Source organism: Panthera tigris, chromosome B1 (genome assembly GCF_018350195.1).
Source record: "Panthera tigris isolate Pti1 chromosome B1, P.tigris_Pti1_mat1.1, whole genome shotgun sequence".
NCBI lineage: Eukaryota > Metazoa > Chordata > Mammalia > Carnivora > Felidae > Panthera > Panthera tigris.
In genome coordinates, this window is record NC_056663.1 from 13,818,723 (window position 1) to 13,832,413 (window position 13,691).

The 13,691-nt window shown below is 40.7% G+C and overlaps 1 protein-coding gene across 3 annotated transcripts in view; it reads left to right on the forward strand.

Annotated features, from left to right (window-relative positions):
- Nucleotides 1–13,691, forward strand: part of TENM3 (teneurin transmembrane protein 3) — a 446,972-nt gene that overhangs the window by 253,232 nt on the left and 180,049 nt on the right. For all 3 annotated transcript variants that reach the window (XM_042982909.1, XM_042982911.1, XM_042982912.1), the window contains exon 4: nt 4,205–4,442. In XM_042982909.1, coding sequence (XP_042838843.1) covers nt 4,205–4,442 — 238 coding nt within the window. The remainder of the gene's footprint in view (nt 1–4,204; nt 4,443–13,691) is intronic.

A 13,691-nucleotide genomic window follows, 5' to 3' on the forward strand; every position in this document is an offset into this window, starting at 1 on the left:
CCCATAGAGAGTCTAACAGGAGACACGAGACCTATAAAATTAATTATAATAGAGAGGGGATTTGGAAACAAGCTGTGAAAAGGCACAGATAATATAAGACTCAGAGAAGATACATGAGGAGGGTTCATGGGGGAAACATTTGCAAAAATATTTTGAGGACTAACTGAAGAAATAGGACATACACCTTTATTTTTTTAATTTTTTTTCACATTTATTTATTTCTGAGAGACAGAGCAGGGCAGAGTATGAACGGGGGAGAGGTAGATAGAGAGGGGGGGACACAGAATCCACAGCAGGCTCCAGGCTCTGAGCTGTCAGCACAGAGCCCGATGTGGGGCTCGAACTCACGGACTGCGAGATCATGACTTGACCCAAAGTTGGGCGCTTAACCAACTGAGCCACCCAGACAACCCTAGGACATACACCTTTAGAGTTAGTTTGATGTTTTACAGATACTAGGAAGCCATTTGGAGTTTCCAAGAAGGAAAATGACATGTTGAGACCTATGTCTCAGGATTGTCCCTTCTAGAACTCCAGAGTCGTTCTGTCCAAAACTGTCTCAAATGAGTGCAAAGCCTGTATCAATGGATCAGCTTAAAGCAAACGCTGCAGTTGACGTTGTGGTTGTTCTAGTGGATCTGACCCCTTGTGTTAGACTCTAAGTGCTCGTCTCCAAATCTAGACCCTGTTATTTCATTTGTGTCGATTTTGAACCCAGGTCATAAAATTTTCTATGGATATTCAGTTTTTCTTCCTGTGAGTGCTTAAAAAGAATGTTTCTCTGTTTTCAGTAATAGTTATGCTTTCCTTAAACAAACTCTGCGGTCTTAAAAACACTCCAAATCGTGGAAGTGATCACGTTTCCCTTTTTGTGTGAGCAACTAGATAAATAATTGAGAGCCAGATTTGTATCCTTCTCTGAAAATGTACAGAACTATACGGCAGGCGTTTTGTCCACTAGCTTTAGGTCTGGCTTTATCTTATCTCTCCTACTTGATTTTCTTTTATTCTCTCTTCCTTTCCGGCTATGTTCAATTTTACTTTATCCTGTTATACTTTATAAATTTGTTCTGTCTTGAATAAGTCGGTATAGATTCATACTTCGGCTGCTTCTTGCAACCTGTAAGCCCAAATCTCTAGAGGTGGTATTCCCCTCCACGTGAATCCTCGGATTTGGCCCCTCTCTGCGGGCTTCCGCAGAATCGTAAATGTCTGTTCATCCATCCCATCTCACTCAGGCTCTGCATTTATTCTCTCGCACCAGATTTTAGATTGAGTCCGGCTTTCATGACCTGGATTTGTTTTATAGGCGGGCCTCATGATTATGTAGTCAGATCAAAAGAGGTCCCAGCAGACAGAACACACTTGGCTGAAATAACCTGGGTAGGCCATTGAAAGGGCCATGGAGCTTTGCGTGATGTCTTGTTCATTGTAAATTCCCGATAAATACTTGCCAAGTGAATGCGTGAACGTAGAGAAAGCCGGAGTAGTACTCGTTATTTTTGAAGCCTGAAATGGAAGTTTTGTCTCACCGTTTAAGAATCTTAAATTCAACATATTGAAATACATGATAATGATAACATATCTTAAAATCATGTAATTTTCAACAACAATTTTAATATCCATGATGCTTTACCATTACCCAGTACTTTCACTTGTTATTGGCTTAGCATATCTTTGGAACATAGAGGCTTGATAAATGTTTGTGGGATGAATGGCTAAGTGGGTGAATTAATGAATGAATGAGTGCATTTCGCTGAATCATTAAATACCTAGGTGGGACAATATTATTTCCCCACATCACACATGAGAAAACTGAGGCTCACTATGATGATGCCTGGCAGAGTTAGAAATTAAATTTGGAATTGACTGCTATATACACTGCTCTCTCCTCTAATCAGCATAATATCCAATATATAATTTGTATATCATATGTGTCGTATAATTCCATTCTTCCATGGAGCCATGCTTAAAAATATGGAGTCATTTGACACATCCCTATACTTCTTTTTAGACATAATCTTAATCTGTTTCCCTTTGAAATGTTTCCTCTTTTCTTTGTTTCCATTGTACTGATACCAACCTAGTTAAGGCCCTTGGCTTGTTGTTAAATATATATATGCTATTATATATTGTTATATATTGTTGTTAAATATATATATATATAGTTATAAAAGCAGCTTTTGAAATGCTCCTTAAAGACATCTGTAGAGATTCTAATCATATGCCCTAATGCTGCGGAAGACAGAGCTAATTAACTATATGATACCTGAATAATAAATCTTTGAATTTTAAACTGTTTCTTTTTTCCTATCACAATTAAAACTATATGTGTTAGTTTAGCCCTCGCATTTCCTCCAAGAGTAATTTCTTTTCTTTTAATTTGAGAGAGAGAGAGAGAGAGCAGGGAAGAGGAGCAGAAGGAGAGAAAGACAGAGCGAGAATCTTAAGTAGGCTCTTTGCTCAGCGCTTAGCATGGAACCCGACACGGGGCTCAATCCCATGACTCTGGGATCATGACCTGAGCTGAAATCAAGAGTCAGTTGCTCAACTGACTGAGCCACCCAGGTGCCCCTCCTCCAGGAGTACTTTCAGTTTAACTGAGATAGAGATAATCTTAATTTTTCATGAGCATCAAAACAATGGGCCAAGCAAGATTTCTGTAATTTCTAGGATGGGGATCCTTGGGAACGGAGAACGTGCAAGAAAGAACCTTGTTTCATATATTCAGGGGTTTTCTCTCTCCTTCATTTCAAGAGTAAGAAATTATTAGTTGTTAAATGGTATTATATGGATTGTTAGAGGCCATTAGAAATATGCAGTATTTACAGATATTATATGCGATGGGAGGAGTTATTTTAATTCTTATACCCTGTAAAGAGGGTATAAGATATATTCAAGCTATTACATATCAAGAATTCATTTTATGCATTCACAATTACAGTGTTAGACTCTATTTGGCATAACAATTTCTGCTGGCGTTCACACTGCAGATGAAAGATAGTCCCTGTGTTTCCTATTCTTCTTTAATAGGTGCATTTATATTAATAGCATGATTTAATACATCACTTTAAAATTATATTGCACTTTGAACTGCATTTAGTCAAAAATTGACATCTTACATGTATGGAACCATAATAAGGTTAGCATTAAATTAAGGAGTCCTCTGTCTGTTTGTTAAAATGTAGTATTTGTGAATTCTAGCATGTCCGAAGGCAGGTAATGAGATTGAAAAGTCAGTCTCGTGTTACGTTGGTTTGTCAATTTTACCTTACGACTTCCTAGTTTTAGGGAATGTTTCTTTGGTCACAACCTACCGTTGTGTTTATAGTTTGAAGTTGCTGGATCCCTTATGATTGTGGTTGAGAGCAAAATATTTGTACCAGTGACACAATGGCATGAGTCGCCCTGGTCACCTACGACTTACTCCAAGATGTAGTTATACGGCGTACTGTGAAATTGGCAAATCTGTTCTGTGTGTGTTCTAATGGATGTAACGGTCATTAAGTATATGAGTCTTCTGACGTTGTAATCAGATGTGATTCAGTCTGTTAAATATCCATGAAACAACATCTGCTTCACAGAGTGACCTTCTGCTAAAGAATACTTAGCGTCTTTTAGCGGATCATAAGGCAGGTCTGGCTTATTTGAAATGCACTAAACTAGTCTACTGCTGTTTAGCAGCTAGCTTGTAATAATTTATTGCAGTTAAATAAAGCTTAAAAAAAACCTCCATTAAATAATTATAGGGATTATATGCATTTCGAAAACCTTTGTGTTCAACCGAAATTACCCATTTAATTTCAGGGTCGGTTTGTTAAAAAAAGCTGAAGTCTAAAGGCACATTAGGGGAGCTGTCAGACGCTGTTTTCTGTAGGTGTTAATAAAACCAGATGAAAAAAAATCTGAAACAAATTAAAACCAAAACCAATTTTACCATCTGTTGTATATTAATTAGTACTCCGTGTATCAAGGGTAAACTCGCTCTTAGAGAATGTCACTGAACACCCGCTTAATAGAATAATATGCAAATTGATTAGGATATGGGTTTAAATGCAGATTTTAATTCTAATTCATCTGTAGTGGATCCCCAAGACATTGGTGGTGTGTGTAGATGTGTATGTACACACACACACACACACACACACGCACACATATGTACATGTACTCATATATAGAATGAGTTTCCTTTTCTTTTTTTCAGAGCAACCTGCAAACAACCAAGGCCAGCCCACCCTTCCGCCTCTGCCACCACCCCATAAGCAGCACCCCGCACAGCACCATCCGTCCATCACTTCTCTCAACAGAAACTCCCTGACCAATAGAAGGAACCAGAGTCCGGCCCCGCCGGCTGCTTTGCCCGCCGAGCTGCAAACCACACCCGAGTCCGTCCAGCTGCAGGACAGCTGGGTCCTTGGCAGTAATGTACCACTGGAAAGCAGGTAACTCCTCTGTGGGAGACTCGCAGATTATCTGATCGTTAGGGCTGCACAGCGTATCTGCATGCATCGATATTCTAGAGTAGTCAACAGACTGTGTTGTTTTAACATCGAACATTTACAGGTAAACTAGTCTAACCCTTTTCTTGCTAAAAAAAAGTTAGCATACCTCTGTGCTGTGTGGGAGCAGGGCCAGGTTACCAGCCATTTTTTAGTCGCTGGGCCCGTGAACTTTCCTGTCCTTTTCACACATTGTGTCAGAGACAAGAGTAAATGGCCTCGGTAAAACTCCTCCTTACTGCGGGTTTTTTTTTTTCTTTCTTATTTACAAGTTAGCAGGCATGTCAAGAAAATGTCAGAGATGTAAAAGGTGACCCTCAATTCTGTATAGAGGGTGATGTAGTGAACATGTGTAGCATATACTTAGTTCTAGACGTCCCTACTTTTACAGGCTACGTCGTGTCCGTTACATCATAAAACCATAGTGGATTCCTAGGTGTAATAGTCAGATGAGCATCTGTTAAGGATATTTTAGTCTCTCGCAACAGAAAGAGGATAGGACCTATTGTCTACAGTTCCTTCCAGCATGACTGCCCAAGACATCCCGTTCGTTCTTAGACAGTAATATTCGACAGTAAGATTTTTCCTTACAATGAACTGATACCTCTAACTCCTGAAATAATTTTGCCCCCTTTCTGTACGATGGCCTACAGGCTTCACCATCTTGTCTTCCAGAGGCGTCTCCAGCTTAGTGCCCTTCCTCTGCACACGTACAGGTGTTCAGTGAGGTTCTGAAATTATTACTTAACACAGGTTGGCCCACAGGTAGCAAACCACTCCTACAAAAGCATAGATCAGGAAGAGCTGTTTTGAATTAATCCGTTGACTTTGTCAATATCTCCGGGCACAAAAATTTGTCCCTTCTTTGGCCAGGCCCTGTGTTCTTTACACCGTGTATTTACACAAGAGAATACGGCGTCCTACCTCACTGGCCTCCTATTGACAGCTTTGTGACAAAGTTCCCCTGACATTCCTATCAGTATTTATTTCTTTGCTGCCATAAACTTCCATCAGGCTCAGAGAGAAAGAATCATCACCACACGAAAGCCAGAAAACGGAGGACTCCAGACCCCCGGGAATATCCCCCCAAAATGCCTTGCCCCGTAGAGCCCCTGGCTAATGTCAGCATTTAAATTAGCTTCTGGATAAAGAAATAGGTTTCATAGTGAATAAATTGGGATTTTTTTTTTTTTTTTTGGCCATTAAATGCATGATCTAAACCAAGTCTGCTATGAGAATGAGCTATCCGGAGGTCCTCACAGTTAAATAAGTTAACAGTACAAATCTTTTTCTTTTCCTTTACTCTTGACCTAGGACCAAGGTTCCAAAGAACTCCGGTCTTTTCACCTGTAGCATCAGGCAAGAGTAGTTGGCTTTTATTGTTTATTTTGTATTATTGAACGCTCGTCCGGGATAGATTAGAAAGAGAAAGTACAGAAGAAGTAGGCAGGAAGGAAATTTCTTCACTTGTAACAAAAGTCGTGTCTACAAAATTTTTTCCCCCTGCGGTTATTAGCACAGAACTAAATTTACCCCGTGTAATTAATTAGCACGCACTGAACAACTAATCAACACTGATTCACTGTTGTCATTTGGAAAAATTTTATTAGGAAAAAAGTAATTTTCCAGTTGAGTCATCAAATTGAATATGGATAATTGCATTGTAGTTAACAATAATTGTTTTGACAAATATGTATGAAATGTGTCAAGTTAAGTCAGCAGAAACGTGTTTAGTGTTAGGGATGTCGCGTGGCACAGAAGCCTCAAAAACTGTGCCAGTAGGAGAGTTGGGATTCTTTGAAGCCAAGTCTTCTCGTGAAGATATTCGGAATAATTTGGGGGAAAGATAAGGTGCATTCTTATTATTCCTCGTATGTACTAATGAGTTTGTTCCTTTTTGGTGGGAAGTTAGGAAAGAAAGTAGCTGTTTAGAGGACAACCCATCGTAGCTGATTTCTCCCATATTCAGACCATCTAAAAAAATCACTCTCAGGATGATCTCAAAGCAATACCGTTTGAAATTCCATTTCAAAGCAATGCCATGAGTGACCCATCAAACAGCATTACATTATACAGTTTTTGTGAATTGACACAGGAAGAAAATCTGCCAGTTGATAGCATCTCACTAACATAGAAATATATAGAGTAATGAATCAAAACATCGTATATCATGCTGAAAAAAATTTCAGTCTGTTGTCCAGTTTTGTCACCTTCTCATTTGCAGAGGTCCACATCTTATAAGATTGCTAATCAAAAGAAAATGGTATTTCAGCTTTGCACAGACGCAGTGTATCAACCTAAGCAGCGATGTGAAAATCTCACACTGTCCTGACCTGCTGTGGTTTCTTTAATAGTCTCACTTGGTTGGAGCTCTTGAGGTGAAGAACCAGTCTTATCTGTCATTGATTTTTCCTTTCTTAGTTAAGGTTCCCTATCGAGTATGATTCTCAGGTTCAGTTTCAGCTACATTAACAACTTCATCCAGACGTGGGTCTGCCATTGACTCGTTTTTAATCTGGAGCACAGTTTCGTCTTTGCCAATTACTTCTGTTTACACGTATACTCATTTTACGGATTCTCACTTTTCTGGAACTGTCGTTTAAAGGATGTCAGTTACAGAGCATGAAATTCAGTTATGGGTGTGTAAGAATCTGTTTTGTCTCCTCCCCCTTTCTCCTGCCAGCATGCATTGATAATTACCGCTTGCAAATTGGCATGTAATAACCCATGAAACTCTCCGTAATTTGTAGACTTAGTCCATATGAGTTGGTGGAGAAGACATCAGAGATTCTCCACCTTGTCCTGTTTCCATGCAGCTTCTGTACTGATTTATTAAAAAGCATTTTTTTTTTTACCAGCAGTTTCTTGCTTCCATAACAATGCTTATTTCCTTTCTCTAATGAATTTAACATTTGCTGCTGCTGGAGACAATCGATATTATTGTGTACTGTACGTTCCTCCTCAGTAAATAGAGCGGTTCTGGTCTATAATCTCTAGTGAGTTTCAGATCTCCTAGAGTCACATCCAGACCCAGACAAGCGTTTGCAATTTATCAGCATTTCCTTAGTTTCTCCTCGTCTCCAGTAAAAAGCAGTCAGCGCCCATGCGTAAATACCCATCCTCGCTTAGAGTTTTCCTTCAGGATTCCTTTTCTTTGCACTCACTATTTCTTACACTTTGTAGGATTCAGTTCTGGGCATTTGCTAGTGTATCGCTCATGCCTTGTTTATTTTATACTTCAGCTGCCTCAGCGCATGATAATGGCTGCTAACACATTGTAGAGCCGAGGAGGAAAGGCTAGGACTTGACCCAGTACAGCAGCAGCCCTTAAAGGTGTAGTAACGTAACTCGCATCGGGAGCCCTGACCTTCAGCAATTGTGAAGTTAATTGCCTGCAAGGTCTTCATTTATATATGTGAATTAAGTAGCTCAGTAGTTACCTATTAGACGTTAACAAAATGGTTCATTTGTAGCCATTTAATAAAAGATTTATTAAAGTCTTGTTTTACTATGAAGTCTACTTTGGCATTGATAGTTCATTAGTTATGTTCCCATAGCTCTTTACCTTGTAGTTCACTAATGCTTTGCTAATTATTAATGTATGAAATTGCCTATTAAATTACCTCTTTATTATTGCACTTTTTATTTAAATATTTAAATGTCCCGGGCTGCTCTAATGTGAGATCAGCTGCTACAGTTTCTTAAAAAATACCTAAGCGGAAGTATTACTTACTAAATTAAGATATTCTCCCTTTCTTCCCCCCTTTTATCCTCAATGTGAATGGTTCTTTTTTTTTTTCTTTTTTTTCAACGGTTTTTTTTTTTTTTTTTTTTTTTTTTTGGGACAGAGAGAGACAGAGCATGAACAGGGGAGGGTCAGAGAGAGAGAGGGAGACACAGAATCGGAAACAGGCTCCAGGCTCTGAGCCATCAGCCCAGAGCCTGACGCGGGGCTCGAACTCATGGACCGCGAGATCGTGACCTGGCTGAAGTCGGATGCTTAACCGACTGCGCCACCCAGGCGCCCTCACTGTGAATGGTTCTAGGGAAAGGCGAGACACTCATACAAGCGTCAGGTATCAGTCAGCCTTTCCTATTAGAAATCCAGGCAGCGGTCTACACGTGGTGGTCTTATCCTACCAGGGAAAGCTTTCCCAGGTGAAAAATGGCACCATCACCTGCGGGCTTGTGACCCGCTACCTTTAGCAAGATGGTAAGTAGTTCGATCCTCCATAATTACGGATACAGCGTTAAGTAAAATATTCCTGGGAGGGTAATCCTCTGACTTAAGATTATGGACTGATACCATATCCTTTTGTTAAAGGTAGTCTGGGGTCACCCACGGGCACCTGGGGGGAAAAGGAAACCATCACAGCCCATTGAAAGAGACACAAAAATGAAGAAGCTAGGGTTACTCAACGTTGGATCTGGGCCTAGGCTAAGAAATTCTTAACCTTTGGTTGAGGGCCTCACCGTCTCTGTTTGCTAAAAATGAACAAACAACAACAACAACAATAAAAAAGCCGATAAACTCATCTAAAATTATATCCTAATGAATAGTAAAAGTCAGCTGGATTCTAGATCTCTCGAAAGGTTTCACCTTTGCTAACTTACAGTCTCTCTTTTGTTTTTATGTTTATCTATTTATTTTGAGAGAGGGAGACAGTGCAAGCGGGGGAGGGACCAGGGTGGGCGGGGGAAAGAGAGAATCCCAAGCAGGCTCCGCGCTGTCAGTACAGACCCCGACGCAGGGCTCACAAAACCTGAGATCCTGACCTGAGCCGATACCGAGAGTTGGACGCTCAGCGGATATGACCCACCCAGGTGCCCCAACTTACACTGTTTCTTAAAAGGCCCATAAAGGGGAACGTGCGTGTGTTTCTCAGAGTAATAGGAAGAAGGAGGTATGATGTAAAAGGATTTGCCAGGTGGTGTTTGCATGGAAGGCTCATTTCAATTTGGGGCGTAAAGACTTGTCTCGGTGAGAGGAGGGAGGTTGCGAACGCTCTTGTCCTAATTCAGTGTCTAAGCTCCGTGGTGACCATACAATTTATCATCAAAGCAGACAGTTTGAGAGTGAAAGGTTTTTAAGAGCAATTGCACTGGAAATTTTACAGGCGTAAACTGAGACTGCCCTGGACACACAGGGACCTACTGTTAGCGACGAAATTGTGTTCCCAAGAGTAAAGTTGCTTGTGAGCCCATATTCTCTTATAGCTCAGATAAGAAAAAGAGACCAAATGAGAGAGGTGGTGGAAAAACAGCTAGTGGTTGGAGCAGCCATTGGTTGACTCTCAACTTGAACTTTTCTGGTTTCTACACCAACTTCTAGCAGATCGTTAACCCTTGGTCAGCCCCTTCACACCTTCTGTTTTCCTTCAGGTGTGTAGCTCTTAAAATAATACGTCAAATATTTGTTTCTGTTCTCTTCTCACAATATCAAGATGACAAGAGGGAGCGTGTATTGAAGCCAATGTATTGACTGAGATTTTGTTCAAGAAGTTCGAATGTAGGGGTGCTTGGGTGACTCGGTCGGTTGGGCATCCGACCTCGGCTCAGGTCGTGATCTCGCAGTCCATGAGTTCGAGCCCCACATCGGGCTCTGTGCTGACAGCTCGGAGCCTGGAGCCTGCTTCGGATTCTGTGTCTCCCTCTCTCCCTGCCCCTCCCCCACTCACCCTCTCTCTCTCTCTCTCTCAAAAATAAATAAACATTTAAAAAACAAAAGATTCTCTCTCTCTCCCCCCTGACCCTCTCCCCAGCTCACATGCTCGCTCGCTCTCTCTCTTAAAAAAAAATACACAGTGAACTACTGTGTCTCCAGCAGCGTTACAATTTGGTTTCCAAAACTCTTCTTTCTTCTATACAGAAATAGAGACCTCATTCGAAGATAAAGCATGAGCTAGGAGTCGATTTAGTAAGATAAGTGAAAGCAAAAGCATGATTGTTTAAACGTGATGATTATTAGCTAATTATAATGCTGCCACCTCGACTTGCTTGGCTACCACACGTCATGCCAATAATCAAGATGGAAGAGTAGGCTGTGAGTTGACAGTAGCTGTAAGGTGAAGGTCATTCCCAGAAGTCAATATTGATATATATTCCTGAATAAAACCTAGTCGTTTTATTTTTAAACATCATTTTTGGGGGCTCAGAATGGTTTTACCAAAGATCTAATCTGTAGCAAAAACCTGGCATTGAGTATGAAGGCTCCGTCATTTTTGAGCAGAGCATACCAGAGGATCCAAGGAGACGGGGCCGGAGAGGGGCTCCAACATTTACAACGGCAAATTGTTTTTTCTCTTCCTCTTCTTCTTTTTTTTTTTTTAAATGAAATTTATTGTCCAGTTGGTTTCCATACAACACCCAGTGCTCATCCCAAAAGGGGCCCTCCTCAATACCCATCCCCCACCCTTCCGTCCCTCCCACCCCCCATCAACCCTCAGTTTGTTCTCAGTTTGTAAGAGTCTCTTATGGTTTGCCTCCCTCCCTCTCTAACTTTTTTCTCCTTCCCCTCCCCCATGGTCTTCTGTTAAGTGTCTCAGGATCCACATTAAGAGTGAAAACACATGGTATCTGTCTTTCTCCGTATGGCTTATTTCACTTAGCATCACGCTCTCCAGTTCCATCCACGTTGCTACAAAAGGCCAGATTTCATTCCTTCTCTTTGCCACGTAGTATTCCGTTGTGTATATAAACCGCAATTTCTTTATCCGTTCATCACTTGATGGGAGGTGGGCAGAAAACGTCTCAAACAGCTTCATCATACTCTGCCTTGAAGCCTCGCTGTGTGAGAGCGGGAACACTCCGGCTAAACCCCGCGGGTGGGAGATGGGGGGGTGGGGGGAGGCGGGGAGTGTCAGCTCCTCCTCCTTCAATTTCTCAGTCATGTCTTTATCAGCCCTAAGATCAGGTGGAGCCCCACCAGCAGGATGCAAGTGTTGGGACCCTGGTGTCACGGGTCAGGACTTTTGCACAAACATTTTCAAAAGATGCAGGACTCAAAGAGAAAAGCAAATTGAGAATATATCTGTTCGCAGATAGGATAGGGGATGTCACCCAATCTGTCCGTCTTGTCCAACTGTATCCATAAACCCAGATACAGACACAGTTTAGCATCACAACTGACTGCTTTGCAGTCAGACTGGGTTTTTAATCCCAGATCCTTCATTTAAATGACCTATATAATCATCAACAAATTATTTAAACCTTACAGGTCAATTGCCCATGCCATAATAATACTTGCTAAAAAGGGTGTTGTGACTTTTAAATGAAATAATGTAAGTAAAGTACCTGGCAAATGATAGGTACTCCATAAATGTTTTTAAAATATGACCAAATAATGATAATAATAGCAAGCACTGCATGGGATAAATTAACCTAATTAGTTAACACTTGAACGAATATCATTTATCACCAAGTAGCTCTCCTCTCTCCAACGGATAAGAAAAGTATTTATCTTAACTGGAACAGGTATGTCTACTTTATCTTCATGTGGTAGTTGGGTCAAGCTTACAGCCATAATTTTATCAGAATAAAATCTCTTGCTTTTTTTTTTTTTTTTCATTATTCGTGTCATTCAACAAAAAGTGGGTGAATTTTTTTTTTATTTTTTTTTACATTTATTGATTTTTGAGAGACAGAGCACAAGTGGGGGAGGGGCAGAGATAGAAGGAGACAGAATCCAAAGCAGGCTCCAGGCTCTGAGCTGTCAGCACAGAGCCCGATTTGGAGCTTGAACTCACAGGCCTAGAGATCATGACCTGAGCCGAAGTTAGACGCTTAACTGACTGAGCCACCCAGGCGCCCCATAAGTGGGTGAATTTTTGCAGGTAGGAACCCCAAGGCTGTTAATTTTGTTCCTGGAAAGAAAAAAAAAATCTTTAAATTATGATGAAAGGCAACTCTTCATATTCTTGAGACATTTAATGAACTTCAAGTAGTAAATGTTTGGAATGAATCAGTAAAATCCTTGATGGAAGCATTGTCTCCACATGTGTCAGAAGTTAGACCTCAGTCTTACTTAAGGTATTTAAAGCTTTAGGTGTCTTTCGAGCATGATGAAGATACTGTACAAGAGAGTAGGCATGTTGTTTTGTTTAATTGAGGTGAACCAGTTTCTTTATAATAGCAATTAAAACACCAAGAAAGTATGCATTAATTATTTGCTATAGGCCTTAAGTGATTTTCTGAAAGCATAATTTCCCACAAATTGCAATTACTGTACCCTCTGATAATGTTTGGTTTTGGATAACCAGCAATCTGTATAAAATATTCATACATGATAACCTTCATTTCCATAGTACCTAGGAAAATGAATTCTTAATTACTTCTAACACATTTCTAGCCCCTTCTCCGAACAGGATCAAAGTAGAAGGTCACGCACGCCGTTACTCTGGTCATAGCTAATGACTGGGATTTAATTCTTATCTTTCTCTGAATCTGACCTATTCACTTTGAGGCAAGTCACTTCCCGTTCTTCAGCCACTGTTTTGTGAGGTTTTTAAATCCTTCTACCTTCACTAATATTGTCTGTGAAAATGGGTTGATCCTTGTGTGTGTGTGCATGCTCTGTGTATGCACGTGTGTGTTTTATCTCAGCCTGACATCACTATTACATAGAGCTTCTATCTTTTTCCTAGAATTCATTTCTGTCCAGTTTTGAAGCTGTGTGGTGCTCTCAAGTTTCATCCTCTGGTTTTATCACCAGTTAATAAGCACCCTCTCAAAAGAGAATTGCTTATTGTTTCTAGTGTCTCTTCATTTTTCCCTTGACATAGTTTTTGTCTTCTCTATTTCTTCCGTCAGACCTGGGATAAAGTCTGTTTTCTTTTCTCTTTCCCATTTTTTTTTAATGTTTATCTACTTTTGAGAGAGAGGAAACAGAGTGTGATCGGGGGAGGGGCAGAGAGAGAGGGAGACACAGAATCCGAAGCAGGCTCCAGGCTCTGAGCTGTCAGCACAGAGCCCGACGCGGGGCTCGAACTCACGGACCGCGAGCTCAGGACCTGATCCGAAGCCAGACAGTTAACCAACTGAACCCCTCAGGCGTCCCAAGTCTGTTTTCTGTTATACCATTCTTAGAACCCTTTCCTTGGAGCCCACAAGATTACATTCTTGGACATGCAATTAACCAGCTAAGCTTAATAACTTCTGTTGATAACCCCTCTGATTCTGCCATGAACCTCTTTA